Here is a 13,037-nt window from a genome sequence, read left to right as displayed (position 1 = left end):
GCTGTGCAATTTGCAAAAAGACATGAAAGCTGAACACTCGTGGTAAATATGCTTCACCGCAAGAGTGCAGAAAAAGTTAAGAGTTGGCCCAGGCAAACCAAGTAAACATAAAACTGTGCAAATAAAGTTTTATGGTGCCAAAGCGATCCCAGGAAAATATTATTCTTTGTTTGGTGTAAACAGACAGCAGCGTGTGTGTGCGTGTGTGTGCGTGCGTGTGTGTGTGTGTGTGTCTGCCCATGTACACACAGTCAAAGCCTAGCTCCCAAGCACTTCGCTGTCTACAACTCATACACAAATATCAGCCCTTGAATTTCTCAAAGTTCTAGACTTTTTTTAAGAAGCCATGTTACATATAAGCACTCTCAGTGGTTCTTTACTAATGCACGTCCTGTATTATTTTTTTATGTAGAAAAGTATTTACTGCTTGATATCTAGTGTTAGGGATGGAGAAGTTTACACAGGACGTGTTCTTTAGTTCAAAAACTGCTAGATGGAGTGCAGTGCAATGGAGTAGAACTGGGTCCGGTTGAAACATAGCCATTACGTTAAGACAGTGTCTTAAGTTCTACTAGTACGACCCACTAGCTGTTAGTCTGGGGCAGTCAGTCTTACTTTTGGGTATTAAATTAGGCCAATCTACGTTTTTATGTAACTGATTTAAAAAGCTATGAACAGTCTAAAAGAAACAAATTTGATGTCTAACTTGTAAGACTAGTGTTAGAGGTTTATGCAACTGGCCTCTGCAGATCTCGATACCCCTCTAAAATTTGGACTTGAGGAGCAGTCACACTGCGCTTTTCATTCCATTGACTTCCATTCATACTCATACGAATGCTGGAGAGAAAAGCTCATGCGCAGATGTTTCAGGTTTGGTTAACTCTACTTGAATGGATTTCTTCACTGGATCTCCTAGAAACAGTGTCGCGTGATCGAGATCGGCCCGCGACTGGCAAGTTCGGGGCGCTGCGCTCTCTATTATTGGTCCGACTCCGAACTAATAAACGGTCCGTGAAATGAGTAGCGCATTTTCGTTCCGCTTTCATTTTGTTTGCATTCGCTGCTCAGCAACGTTGTGGTCACGCCAGTGCGACCTAATTAAATATTTGGTCGCACCGGCAGGAAACATGGTCGCAAAATGCGACCAATTGGTCGGAGTCTGGAGCCCTGTATATATATATAAACATTTATATAAACACACACAATAAATGTCCAAACTACATTTTGAGACTCTCATACTGGTTAATATCCAATTCTACTACCGGTTAAAAAAACTGCACATTGTTTTATTTACACTTAACGTGCACATATCTGCACGTTAAGTCCATTATTAAAGAATTTGTCAGTATTACAGTTATTTTGGGGGAAATTTGAATAATTGCATTGCAAGCTGATTTAAAGTGTACCCCTAAATTTTCTGCTTGCGCTCCTAAAAAATTCAGTCAGGGGCTACAGTGCTCCTAGTAAAAAAAGTTAGTCTGGAGCCCTGATATATAAAATATCTATATCACACCCTTTTGTGCGGTTAATTGCATATTTATCGTGAAATCAAGCAAATATCTTTTATCTTGTTTAACGTGTTTTTGCCATCATTAGCTATATCACGTTAAGCAAACTATCAGATTGAAGGATGATTTGTGAAGGAGGAAGGCAAATGTAGGTGTCTTTCCAAAAAAGGACAATTGGAGACTCCAAAAGGACACCAAATCACCAAATGATATTAGGAGTCCATATAATTCATAAATTTATGCATACCAAAACACCCATGAAAAAAAAACATGGTAGAACAAAAATTTTCAAAATTCAGTGTGCAGTATGTGTAAGAGCTTGTTTAGTGCTTGTTTACATTTTAGACTTGTCAAGTTGTGATACTGAACAGAACCACATGGAGAGGCCAAAAAACAAACCTAAACTAACCGCCTTGACCTGACTACATTACATGTCTACTAAAGCACACAGATCCATTCAGAATTATGAAACACTGCAACATACACATGACAGATAAGATCATTATCCTGAATATGTGTGGAAACAATGTACTGAAATGTGTCTGTGCATAAATACAGTTTGCGATCAGTGCATCGAGAGCACACATACAGTTAATTTGCGCATCAATATAATGGACTCGCACGTGCTTACTCTACGACTGAATGAATAATTAGATTGAAATCATTATTATTATTAATAATTATTGCTTAATGGATAATTAGACTGAATTTTTTCCCAGAGTTTAGCAGCTTAAAACGATTTGATCGCAAACAGAGAAGTGAAATTGGGTTAGAAAAAAAGGGTTAGAATAGAAATTTCCACCTCACCTAGAGCTGGGTTACAGGTGCTTGCACCATTGTAGATGCTCCGTGTGATAAACTCCCGACTTCCAACATCATCTAACTGCGTGACGCAGCTTCATGTACTTCTGTAATTTATTTGCGGAATTTGCGTTATATAATATATAATGTGAAATTTAAAGCATCCTTGTTATACAAGTAAACAAAAGTAATATATCTTTAAACAACTTAAATAAAAATTATGTATATATATATATTTTTTTATTTCATTTGTTTAGAGAAATAATACTTTTGTCTACTTTTATAGCAAGGATGCATTAAATTGATAAAAAGTATCAGTTTCCACAAAAAAGATCTGCACAACTGCAACATTGATGATAATAATAAGAAATGTTTCATAAGCACCAAGTTAGCATATTATAATGATTTCTAAAGCATCATGTGACACTGAAGACGGGAGACACTGTGACACTAACTCCTCTTTGCATCACAGAAATAAATTACATTTTAAAATGTGTTAAAATAGAAAACAGTTATTTGAATTTGTTATAATATATAAAAAAAAAATTTTTTACTGTATTTTTTGATCAAATAAATGCAGCCTTGGTTAGCATGAGAAACTTTTAAAAAACATGAAAAAAATCGTACTGACCCTTAAACATTACAACAGTAGTGTGTGTGTTTGTTGTATGGACATTGAAATGACACTCATTCTCTTCTCCGCAGGTGTAACATTCAAGGTAGCGTGATCTGCAACAACGCAGTGATTGGCCGCGGTGCTGACATCAAGTACTGTCTCGTGGGGAGCTGCCAGCGCGTAGAGCCAGAGGGTGAGAACGCTGCGGTCCAGCGCTCAGCGCGTTACACTACACGCACAAAAACACACACTCTAAACTTCTGTAGTTCCGCTGTGCTCATGTTAAATCCAGCCTTTTGTGTTTGTGTTTATGTGTGCACTCTCACGCCCATGTCTGCCTTTTCGTTTGTGTGATCTTGTGTGTGTATGTGCGTTTAAATCTGTTTTAATAGCGTATTAAAACCTAAGCTTGTGTGTACAATTGAGCTTTATTTTTTAATATGCTTAATCCTCAGAGTCTTAGATCACTGCAAGGTTTGTGTGCGTCTATTTGTGTGTGTGTGTGGCTTCAGGCTCTTGTATTCCGGGTGGTCCGCGCCTGGTCTCTAACCTCTCCATCAATGACAGTGCCTTAAGGCGGCCCTAAGATGTCCAGAGGCTGCACAGTCTAATTGACTGAACAACAGGGTGTTGCTGCCTCGAGTGACCCGCTCTAACCCCTCCCCTGAAACATTTCTACATGTCCATCCCCCACCCTTCCATCATCACTCTTGAGCAGGACTCGATTAGTTGGCCATAACCTCTAAAAATGCTTAGGCTTATTGAAGTGCTCCCAGAAATCCCAAATTACAAGTTAGACCCCCTGTACTTCCCCCGACACACACCCGCCCTCAGGCTTCAGCACTTTAAACTCAGCGAGAAACCACGATTCAAAGTTATCCCAGAAAAACCCAGAGCAGAGGTTAATGTAACCTATTATTTAAAAAGCATTGCTTATAATAACTGCAATAAATTCCCTCCAGTTGCTGAGGTTGACACTCGCTCCTTTGTACACACGTTAAGTCAAAGAAAGAAATTCAGTTCATTAAAGAGTCGCTGCTTGTTTTTGATGCGTCTACCCTTTTGAAAATAAAAAGGTTGATTTTCCTTTGAGGTTGTGCTAGAAAATTGAAAGGTTATAGAGTAGAGCTTAAATGTTACGGCAGATTAAAATTTGTGCAGCTATTCAGAGGGCGTAATGGTTAAAATTAAAAACTATTTGGAAGATAAATTGATTTTAGAAACTTTGTATATCCTATACTGTGGTTTGTCTATGAGCTGTTTTTTTTTAAGAATTATTTATTAGTTACTGTATCAACACTATCAGTCCTACTAGGCCAATATTGGAAGGAGACCATATCAAGTCCCGCCCCCCTCCAAAATCAAACAGTGGGCTTTTTTTCTGTGATGGATTACAAAAGTGCTTAGCAGTTGAGTCTAATGAAAACTTCCAAGAAACGCATGTCATATTTCACCCTAAAATCAAGAGAAATTATATATTATATTAGGAAAAACAAAATTGTTGTACCATTCATGTGGAGGAAATGCATTTAATAATCAAAATAGTGTAATTAATTAATATATATATATATATTACATTCATTGTTAATGTGCAGTTTTCATTGATGTATTTATATATTTATTTTTATTTTGGGATTTTATACATATATTTACACAACCATTCAGTAGTATTTTTTTTAAGTCTCATGCTCACCCAGGCTGTATTTATTTGATCAAAAATACAGTAAAACAGTGATATAATTAAATATTATTACAATTTAATTTGCTAAAATATTATTACAATTTAATATGCTGATTAGCGTTAGCATTGTTTAGCATCTATTTGAATTAGAAATCTTAGCAAAAACATTTCTAATGTTTTAAATGTCTAATGTTTCTGTCACTTTTGTCACAATTTAATGTATCCTTGCTGAAAATAGAATGATTTTCTTGACAATCTTACTGACCCAAAAACGATTCTTTATACACACTATACTGTCCAAAGGTTAAGTTCTGTTATTATTATTATTTTGGAAGAAGTATAACACACAGTTCTTAAATGATGTTTAAAACATGAGATCCGCCAGTTTTTAGTCTACATTTTATTTTAATGTCCGATTACACTTAGAGCATATGCAATTCTAGATTAAGAGCTTTTGAATGAAAACTTATATTACAGATAAATCCATGTAGATTTATCCATCAAAAGAATTGTCAGCTATAACACAAAAATTGTCAGGATCGGTCATATTCAGTACATGCAAAGATTTGTATTCAGTTGTAGTTTATATGTTCCCCCCACATTGGACTCTTGTAACCTTTTTAAACGGCTGCTGAGTGATTTAGACGACTCTTAGTAGACTTTATAGCTGTTCCACTATGGTGGTCTAATACAGTCAGTTTCACACACTCTCTTTCTCTTCCGTCTCAATGTCTTTCTCTCATTCACTCTCACTCTTTCTGTTCCCGTCCTGTTTACCGCTACTGGCTGTTCGCGTGTGTTAGCCACAAAGGAGTGATAGACATCTCATAAACTCTAGCTGAACACTTTCTCTATAAGGTCCTGTGTTCCCAGCATCCTTGTCCTTAGGGGATTGAGCGTGTTGGGTTATGGCTGCTAAAAGCATCACAGGTCCTGGAGACGGGGTTGTACGGCCAAGACCACCCGGCATGCCGCTCGGCACAGTGTTGTAAGGTGCAATAGATTTGCAGGTGCTACAGAGGCTGATGACATGTACCTTTCCTCAGACTGTTTAGACTCCCTTGTTCCAACCTTCTCTCTTTGTGTTCGTCTCTCTCTCTCTCTCTCTCTGGCATAGCATGCTCTATTTGTCTTTCCCCAAACTCAGAACACAAAAACAGTCTTTTGTGCAGATTCCTTCACACTAAAATATGTCTTTTATATGGATCATTAGTCTTGCTCTCAAACGTTTAGTTTGGAATAGCCACAATCAGCAAGAGGATATCATCCTTCCTGAGCGAGTGTGTATATAAGCCTGACACATTTGTAAACTGTTTACTTGTCAGTATGTGATGGAATGGGCCACAAAGGTGTATATATATATATATATATATATATATATATATATATATATATATATATATATAGATATATATATATAGATATATATATATATAGATATAGATATAGATATATAGAGATATAGATATATAGAGATAGAGATATATAGAGATAGATATAGATAGATATATATTTTTTAAGTTTAAACTTGTTTTCCTATCTTTTGATTCATTGAAACAGTCATCATATCAATACAATGCTGAAGCGACTCGTTTGAATTAAAGCAGAGTTTTGAATCTGAACAGAACTCACAGCTCATCTGCTTTGAGGCACGGCAGATGTCTGACAACTCACTCTGAGAATCTCGTTCTGTCCCCTCACAGCTGAAAGAATCAATGAGATCATCGTCGGATCAGACCAACTCATGGAGATCTAGAACCCTGGAGCTGGATCACAGGCCTGAAGACGCCCAGATCAACCTGCTTCCATGTGCATAACCCCTGCTTGGGATCCATTTTTTATATGTCCAAATAAAAATGGATTTATTTATCTCAACACTTCTCTTTTTGTTTTTTTGTTTTTCTCTCACCAGTTTGGTATCTGCTGTCATTTACGAAAAGTACCATTTGAAGTTATACCATTTTAAAAGTGTTAAAATGAAAATAATGCAATCAATTTAATGTTGTTATTATTATTATTATTATTGTCATTTTTATAATTAGTATCGTTTATTATTAAAATTCAGTTGTTAACATTATAAATGTAATTTGTTTTTTAACAATTTAAAAAAAAAAATTGTATTGTTGTGGTTGTTATTATTAGTGCTGATGTTAATAATAATAAGAAATACACTTAACTTGAAATCATATTATTAAAATATATACAAATTTTATAAGTAATGATAAAATAAACAACTGACATAAGGATTTATTGTGGTTGGAATACTTACAAATTATAGTCCAATACTGAATACCAATTAAATCTAAAAAAAATTGTTGTTAGTAATGTAATCTATTACTTAACACGTTTTGGGTAAAATAATCAGACTACTTATTTAATTACCTTTGACCTACTTATTGATAACATTGATTTGAAAAGTATCATATGTTTTGTTAACCAAATGAAGTGGATTAAACATTACATTAGGGTTTTGCTAACTAGGTTTTGGGAAGGAACAGTTGATTTTATAAATTTATGAAAAGCTTAATTAAATAAAGTTAAATTAAAAAAAATAAAAACAGATTAAATATTTTAATTATTTATGCTATGCAGCGCCTCACTTTTCCATGTAATTAGAGTCGCCTGACTATAAAGAATTAGGGAGAATCGAAGAATTCTGAATAATTTACTGCCATTTTGTGATTAATTAGAATAATTAATCATGTAATTAATAAAAAAGAAACTTTATTCTGATTATGGGTATTTTAAAATGTAATATAATGTAATTACAACTATTTCATTTCTGTATTACTTAATCCACATCACATTTAATCAGTTACTACCCAGCACTATATATATATATATATATCATGATATTGCCGTGGTATTGCGTCATGCATTCATAAATCTGAGTTATGTGGTGTAAATGCATATAAAGTGTTAGATATATTGAAACTGAGTTTATAAAATGTTTTTGGTTGGAGTTGTTGATCTTGGTGGGTGTCTGTGTAGTTTGGTTGTGGTTGTTTGTCCAGTGGATATCCCATCACCCATCTGCGTGACCACCGGGACTGGGACTGCATGCTCTGCTGCTGAAAGGAACAGATAACCACAATGGGGATAAGTTTATTTGTACACAAGAAGACTGAAAGAAATGGACCACCCAGTCAGACAGGGACTACTAACAGTTTCTTTTACTCTCCAATACTTGCAGGCTTTCACAAAATGCCTAAAAGGAGTACTTCCTAAAGATTTTCCTCTTTGCTGTCAACGATTTATAGCATTCCAGCACTTGTGCATCTCTTAAATTACAGGTCCCAGGTTCCCTTGTGACGATGGATTCAGAGCCTGAGGAAGAAGCTGTGACTCTCTGTGTGATTTATTACTATTCCAACTTATTGTTTTTAGGGCCAATCCGAGTCATTTAGTGTCACCGGTGGAATGATTGCACGTTCAATGTCTTAAAGCGGAAGCTTTGTTTTGGGGCGTATTGAAATATTTCACATCTCTCTTGTGTTTCCCTGTCTTTAAATCCATAAAATAATATGTGTATTTATGAGATTGTCACTGCTCCATTCGTCCTCCCTTTTCTCTTCATTATGATTCAAGACTTTTGGCAGATTAAGTTTATCGTGATCCCTCAGTAGTGTTGAGGTCCTCCCAACGATATTTTGAAATAACAAATCTTTCCCTGGAGACACATAATGTTTATAAGATTATTTGGTCCTATGATACATTGCACACGTTAAGTCGAAATTAAATAATTAAAATGCCCCAGGCCCTCTCTGAATGCTTGTCATCTGCTAATACGAAACATGTGTCCTCCATTTTGTCAGTGTGATAACTAATCAGATGTCGTGCCCTTTGCCCCCTCTCGCCGCAGTGTCCGCACTCAGACCACCAGACCTGGCTCAGGAGATGTGGCAGCAGTTGTTTTTCAAAGGTTTGTATATTTACACAAAGCCTCCCAGAGTTGGAGTGCCCATGGCTGTGTTGGTTTGGAGCTGTGCGGAGCTGTGTTCAGTGTCATTCCCCACCCTTTGGGCCAAATGTGACAGATGCTTGTGTTTTCCTGGGCCTGGGATCAGATGTCAGCTGACAGATCATATATCAGGCCCACCTCGCTGTCTCTGTGTAGCTTCCAGCCTGGATTTCTAGACCTGGTTGGAAGCAAGCTGAGGTTCAAGATGTCTCAAACTGAGTCAAACACGCCATTTAAACAGGTATTTTAAATGTATGCACCCACTACTGGGGTCAGTAATCTATCTATCTGTCAATCTGTCTGTCTATCCATCTACACATTTATTTAGTAAAGATGCATATATGCATGCAAAGGTACGGTTCTTTTTTTAACTTTCTATTCCTCAAAAAATTATGAAAACAATGTAAAAACACTTTCCAGAAAAATATTAAGCAGCACAACTATTTTCAACATTGAAAATGGTTTCGGTATTGAAAATCAGCGTATTAGAATGATTTCTGAAGGGTCATGTGACACTGGAGTAATGACTGCTCACAGATCACAGGAATAAATTTCATTTTGAAATGTATTAAAATAAAAATGCACTGACCTCAAACTTTTGAACGATAGGGTTTATATTGTAGAGACCTTACAAAATATTCAATATTTTATAATTTGATCCATTTATTATTATTATTATTATTATTAATGAGAAAATAATTATTAAAAAAAATATATTTGATAAACAATTATTTGTAATATAGAAACATGGATTTTTCTGTAAAGCTGCTTTGAAACTGTATTGTGAAAAGTGATATACAAATAAATGTGAATTGATTAAAAAATGTGAAAACGTGTGCGTGTGTAGACATATTTCTCAATTAAATATTTCTCATATTTCTCAATTTTCTCAATTAAAAAAAGAATTAAGATTATATTTTATTTTAATTATTTCTTTGCCATGCTTTTTTGGCATTATGAAAAATATTACCACTGACAAGAATTTTTCACTATTGCAATGCCAAAAAAAGCAATGCAAAATAAATAGAAGCGTATATTTAAAGTTGTCATGGAAGCTTCTATTTGAGCAGTTTAGATGCAAGCTGCACTGTAAATGAAGACACTAATGTGAACAGGCCTGTGGGTAAATTGCAGCAAGTACTGTATACTTGTGAGTTGGTCATAAATCATAGAGACTTGGATATTGCTATGCAACTTGTTACATCCAGAGGTCTTAAGAAGTATCGTGTACCATGAGAGCCAGTGACCTGATCGACCAAATGACAGGCAGAGTCGAGCCCTTTGCTCTGAGGGACTGTGTGTGTGTGTGTGTGTGTGTGTAGTCGATGGGGAGGGGAGGAGAGATGGCTGAAGGCTTGAGCATGGTGGAGGGTGGTAAGAGGTTCGCTGGCCACCCAAGTGGCAGAAAACCTGCATGTTTTCTGCTGACCCCTACACATTAACAGAACACTTCCTCAATTTGTCTTCTGTGTTCTTGAGGCACAAACGAAATTTCCTCTCTTTTTCGCCTCCTTTTAAGACGCCGCATCCCCCACAAACCTCCTGCAAACCCTCACGCCCACCTTCAGTGCACACACACTTAACAATTAGTACTTTCTTACTGCTGAACAAAGACAGTATGGAAGCTGTGTGGCCTGTAAAGGCCAATAACCTCTGTGACATGTGAGGGACTGCGTGCTCTTTGAAATGAACATACTGGCTGCTTTACAACGCTCCCCAGGACGCTCGCTAAATAACATCGGAGCTTGTTTATCTCGCACGACCCCGGCGATGTTATACCCCTGTGACTGGTGGCTCTGTTCCTTCTGTAAGGAAGCCATAGACTAATCAAAACACTTACCAGATTCTCAAAGATGTAGTTAAAGCGCTTCTATGCAAAAGATTTGTAATGACCAAAAAATGGTTAAAACGTTGCTCTTGGTTGAGTCAAATTTGGAGCAATGATATCAGAGAGCAGATTTCTACTTTTGTGTCATGCACCTGTACCCAACCTTTTGGGTTGGATGTGCACAATTTCTGCAATTTAGTCATTGGATTGAGTATGTTTGTAGTTTTAGACAAGGCTTGATTCATTATATTAAATACATACAGAATATATAAATGCACTCCAAAAGGGATTAAATAAGCAGAGAGATATCAGTAAGAAAACAAAGGGGTCTGATTTCATCTTGCCACCTGCTAGTTTTGTCCCAACAATACCCCTGTTAAAGGGCCACAAACAAAGACGGCTGAAAAAGTTTTTTAAGCGAGCCATTCATTACGATGACAAAGGGCAAAGAAATACATTATCATAATTAATCTTATCTGTAGCTGTGGGTGGCGGGTCTTTTCCTTTTGAGACTGATGGACCCTTACAATGCCAACATGTACACATCAGTGTGTCACAAAGCACTTTGGGGGCTAAGAATATTTTAAGCTTTGTAAACATTCGCCAAACAAGTCCTGAATGTTAGCTGGAGGCTAGTGTCTCCCCATGCTTTTATCCACATCAAAACAGTCAGCCAATGGCAATTTGAATACAAAATTTGACTTCCTTTCTTAAGGATATTTCCAGAGCACAATGGCACAGGTTTATAGTATCATGAGTTTTGTGGAAAAAAAATCCACATTGCTTATTTAATGTGAATGGCTGTGGCAGAAACATTTTGTCAAATGTTAATATTAACGTTTTAACATATATCAAATATAATATTGTTTTTTTCCTCTTTTGGGATCATTTTCTAAATTAGTCAAGATCCTGGTTTTGAAACATGATAATTGTCACTTACAAAACATGTATTTTTTCCTAAATATTAGGTTCAGGTTCACAAAAATGGCATGTGAATTATAGCACTCTCATTGCGGTAGGTCTTTCTCCCTTTCTGTCCATGTGTATATTTATGTATGTAAATGTGTACGTATATGTATATATTATCTATATGTAATTGAGTTTTTTTTAACATATAATGTATTATTTTTACTTTTTTTATTTTAACTGTATGAAAAATATATGCTTTTGCTTGACAATATTGTAGTACAACTGTCATGACAATAAAGGTGTGTGTGTGTGTGTGTGTGTGTGTGTGTGTGTGTGTGTGTGTGTGTGTGTGTGTGTGTGTGTGTGTGTGTGTGTGTGTGTGTGTGTGTGTGTGTGTGTGTGTGTGTGTGTGTGTGTGTGTGTGTGTGTGTGTGTGTGTGTGTGTGTGTGTGTGTGTGTGTGTGTGTGTGTGTGTATATATAATGGCATTGACGCCAGTGAGCATCATTACCTTCTGATACCATATATCAGAAGGTAATGATGCTCACTTGCGTCAACGACCATTAGAAGCTACTTGTCTGGTAGTTTCAAAGGAATTCGTTCATGGTGCTGATGCCTTTATTAGATAAATAAATTCAGCCCTGAAGCTTTTGAGGAAAATAAACACGTCTTTGCCTGCGGAGCCTCTCAGCTGTCGTTTGATAGCCGTGCTTCGTTCTTTTGGAGCTTACCTTTACACAAGCAGGAACGGGCTTTGGCCGTTTATGTTTAGGGGCTGTGTGATGGCAGATTTCTGGACAGCGCATGGTCATCTCCCCAGTTTATTTATCCAAGGCCTCTAGACCTCAGCCCGGACCTCCCTCAGTTTGTTAGGCTTAAAGGGGCCCCCTACCGCATGGAGCAATTCCTCAGATTCCACATTAGCTCCCATTCCCAGCTGCCCTTACCCTCATCAAATGAAACCATTTCGAGAAATGCGCTCAGTGTTGCCATAGTATACACGCATGCATGCCCTTGTGCTTTCCCTCATGTCAATCATTCTTTATACAAAAAAAAATGTTTGAAGTAATATCTTGACTACAACCATATTAAAGTAAATAATCATGACAGGTGGAACGTATTGCTCATACGGGGATTATAGTTTGCACAAAAGCAAGGGCACTTGAACTCTGTACAACTTCTTATCAACTTCTGTATAACACATTTGAATATGACACACTCTGTGTCTGTATATGCTGAGTTTGCATACAATTTGTCTTTAATGTTCTTTTTTTGCTGATAGAAATTAATGGAATTACTGTTGTTGCATCAGTGTGATTGTTCACCAAATCTGTGCATTGCTGTACAATTGAATTAATTGAATGAATTATTGAATGAATGATCCATTAATAACTGAACCAATCATCTCAAACAATCTTGATAAGTTTATCACTATGAGTAGCCTTGGAATGGACTTGACCCTGCCATTATGCAATATCCAAAACCCACTATCCTAGACCTTAAATCATGTACTAATGATATAAAGAATGACAAGTTTAACTGCTGTCCTAGTCAAAGTGGTAACAATGTGCATTGTTTGTTGTCGTTTTTTGACCATTTTGAATTGAATTAAAGAAAAACTCTTGAGCAGAAATATCAGAAATTTTGACAAGTTAAATATTAATTTAAATAGAGCCAAGTCCTGAGTGTATCATATAGCACACTAGGAAAATGTGCATTTCTTTTGACATATT

The 13,037-nt window shown here is 36.4% G+C and overlaps 1 protein-coding gene across 1 annotated transcript in view; it reads left to right on the top strand.

Moving 5' to 3' along the window:
• Positions 1-6,481, top strand: part of eif2b3 (eukaryotic translation initiation factor 2B, subunit 3 gamma) — a 42,862-nt gene extending 36,381 nt beyond the window's left edge. The window contains exons 11-12 of the mRNA XM_077231562.1: positions 3,015-3,118; positions 6,310-6,481. Of these exons, the coding sequence (XP_077087677.1) occupies positions 3,015-3,118; positions 6,310-6,362 (157 nt within the window). The 3' untranslated portion in view covers positions 6,363-6,481. The remainder of the gene's footprint in view (positions 1-3,014; positions 3,119-6,309) is intronic.
• Positions 6,482-13,037: the final 6,556 nt, after the last annotated feature.

This window comes from Siphateles boraxobius, unplaced genomic scaffold (genome assembly GCF_051911475.1).
Source record: "Siphateles boraxobius isolate OS27281-9 unplaced genomic scaffold, OSU_SipBor_1 1, whole genome shotgun sequence".
Lineage (NCBI taxonomy): Eukaryota > Metazoa > Chordata > Actinopteri > Cypriniformes > Leuciscidae > Siphateles > Siphateles boraxobius.
The sequence above is the reverse complement of the archived record's forward strand: the minus strand, read 5'-3'. Positions and strand labels throughout refer to the sequence as shown.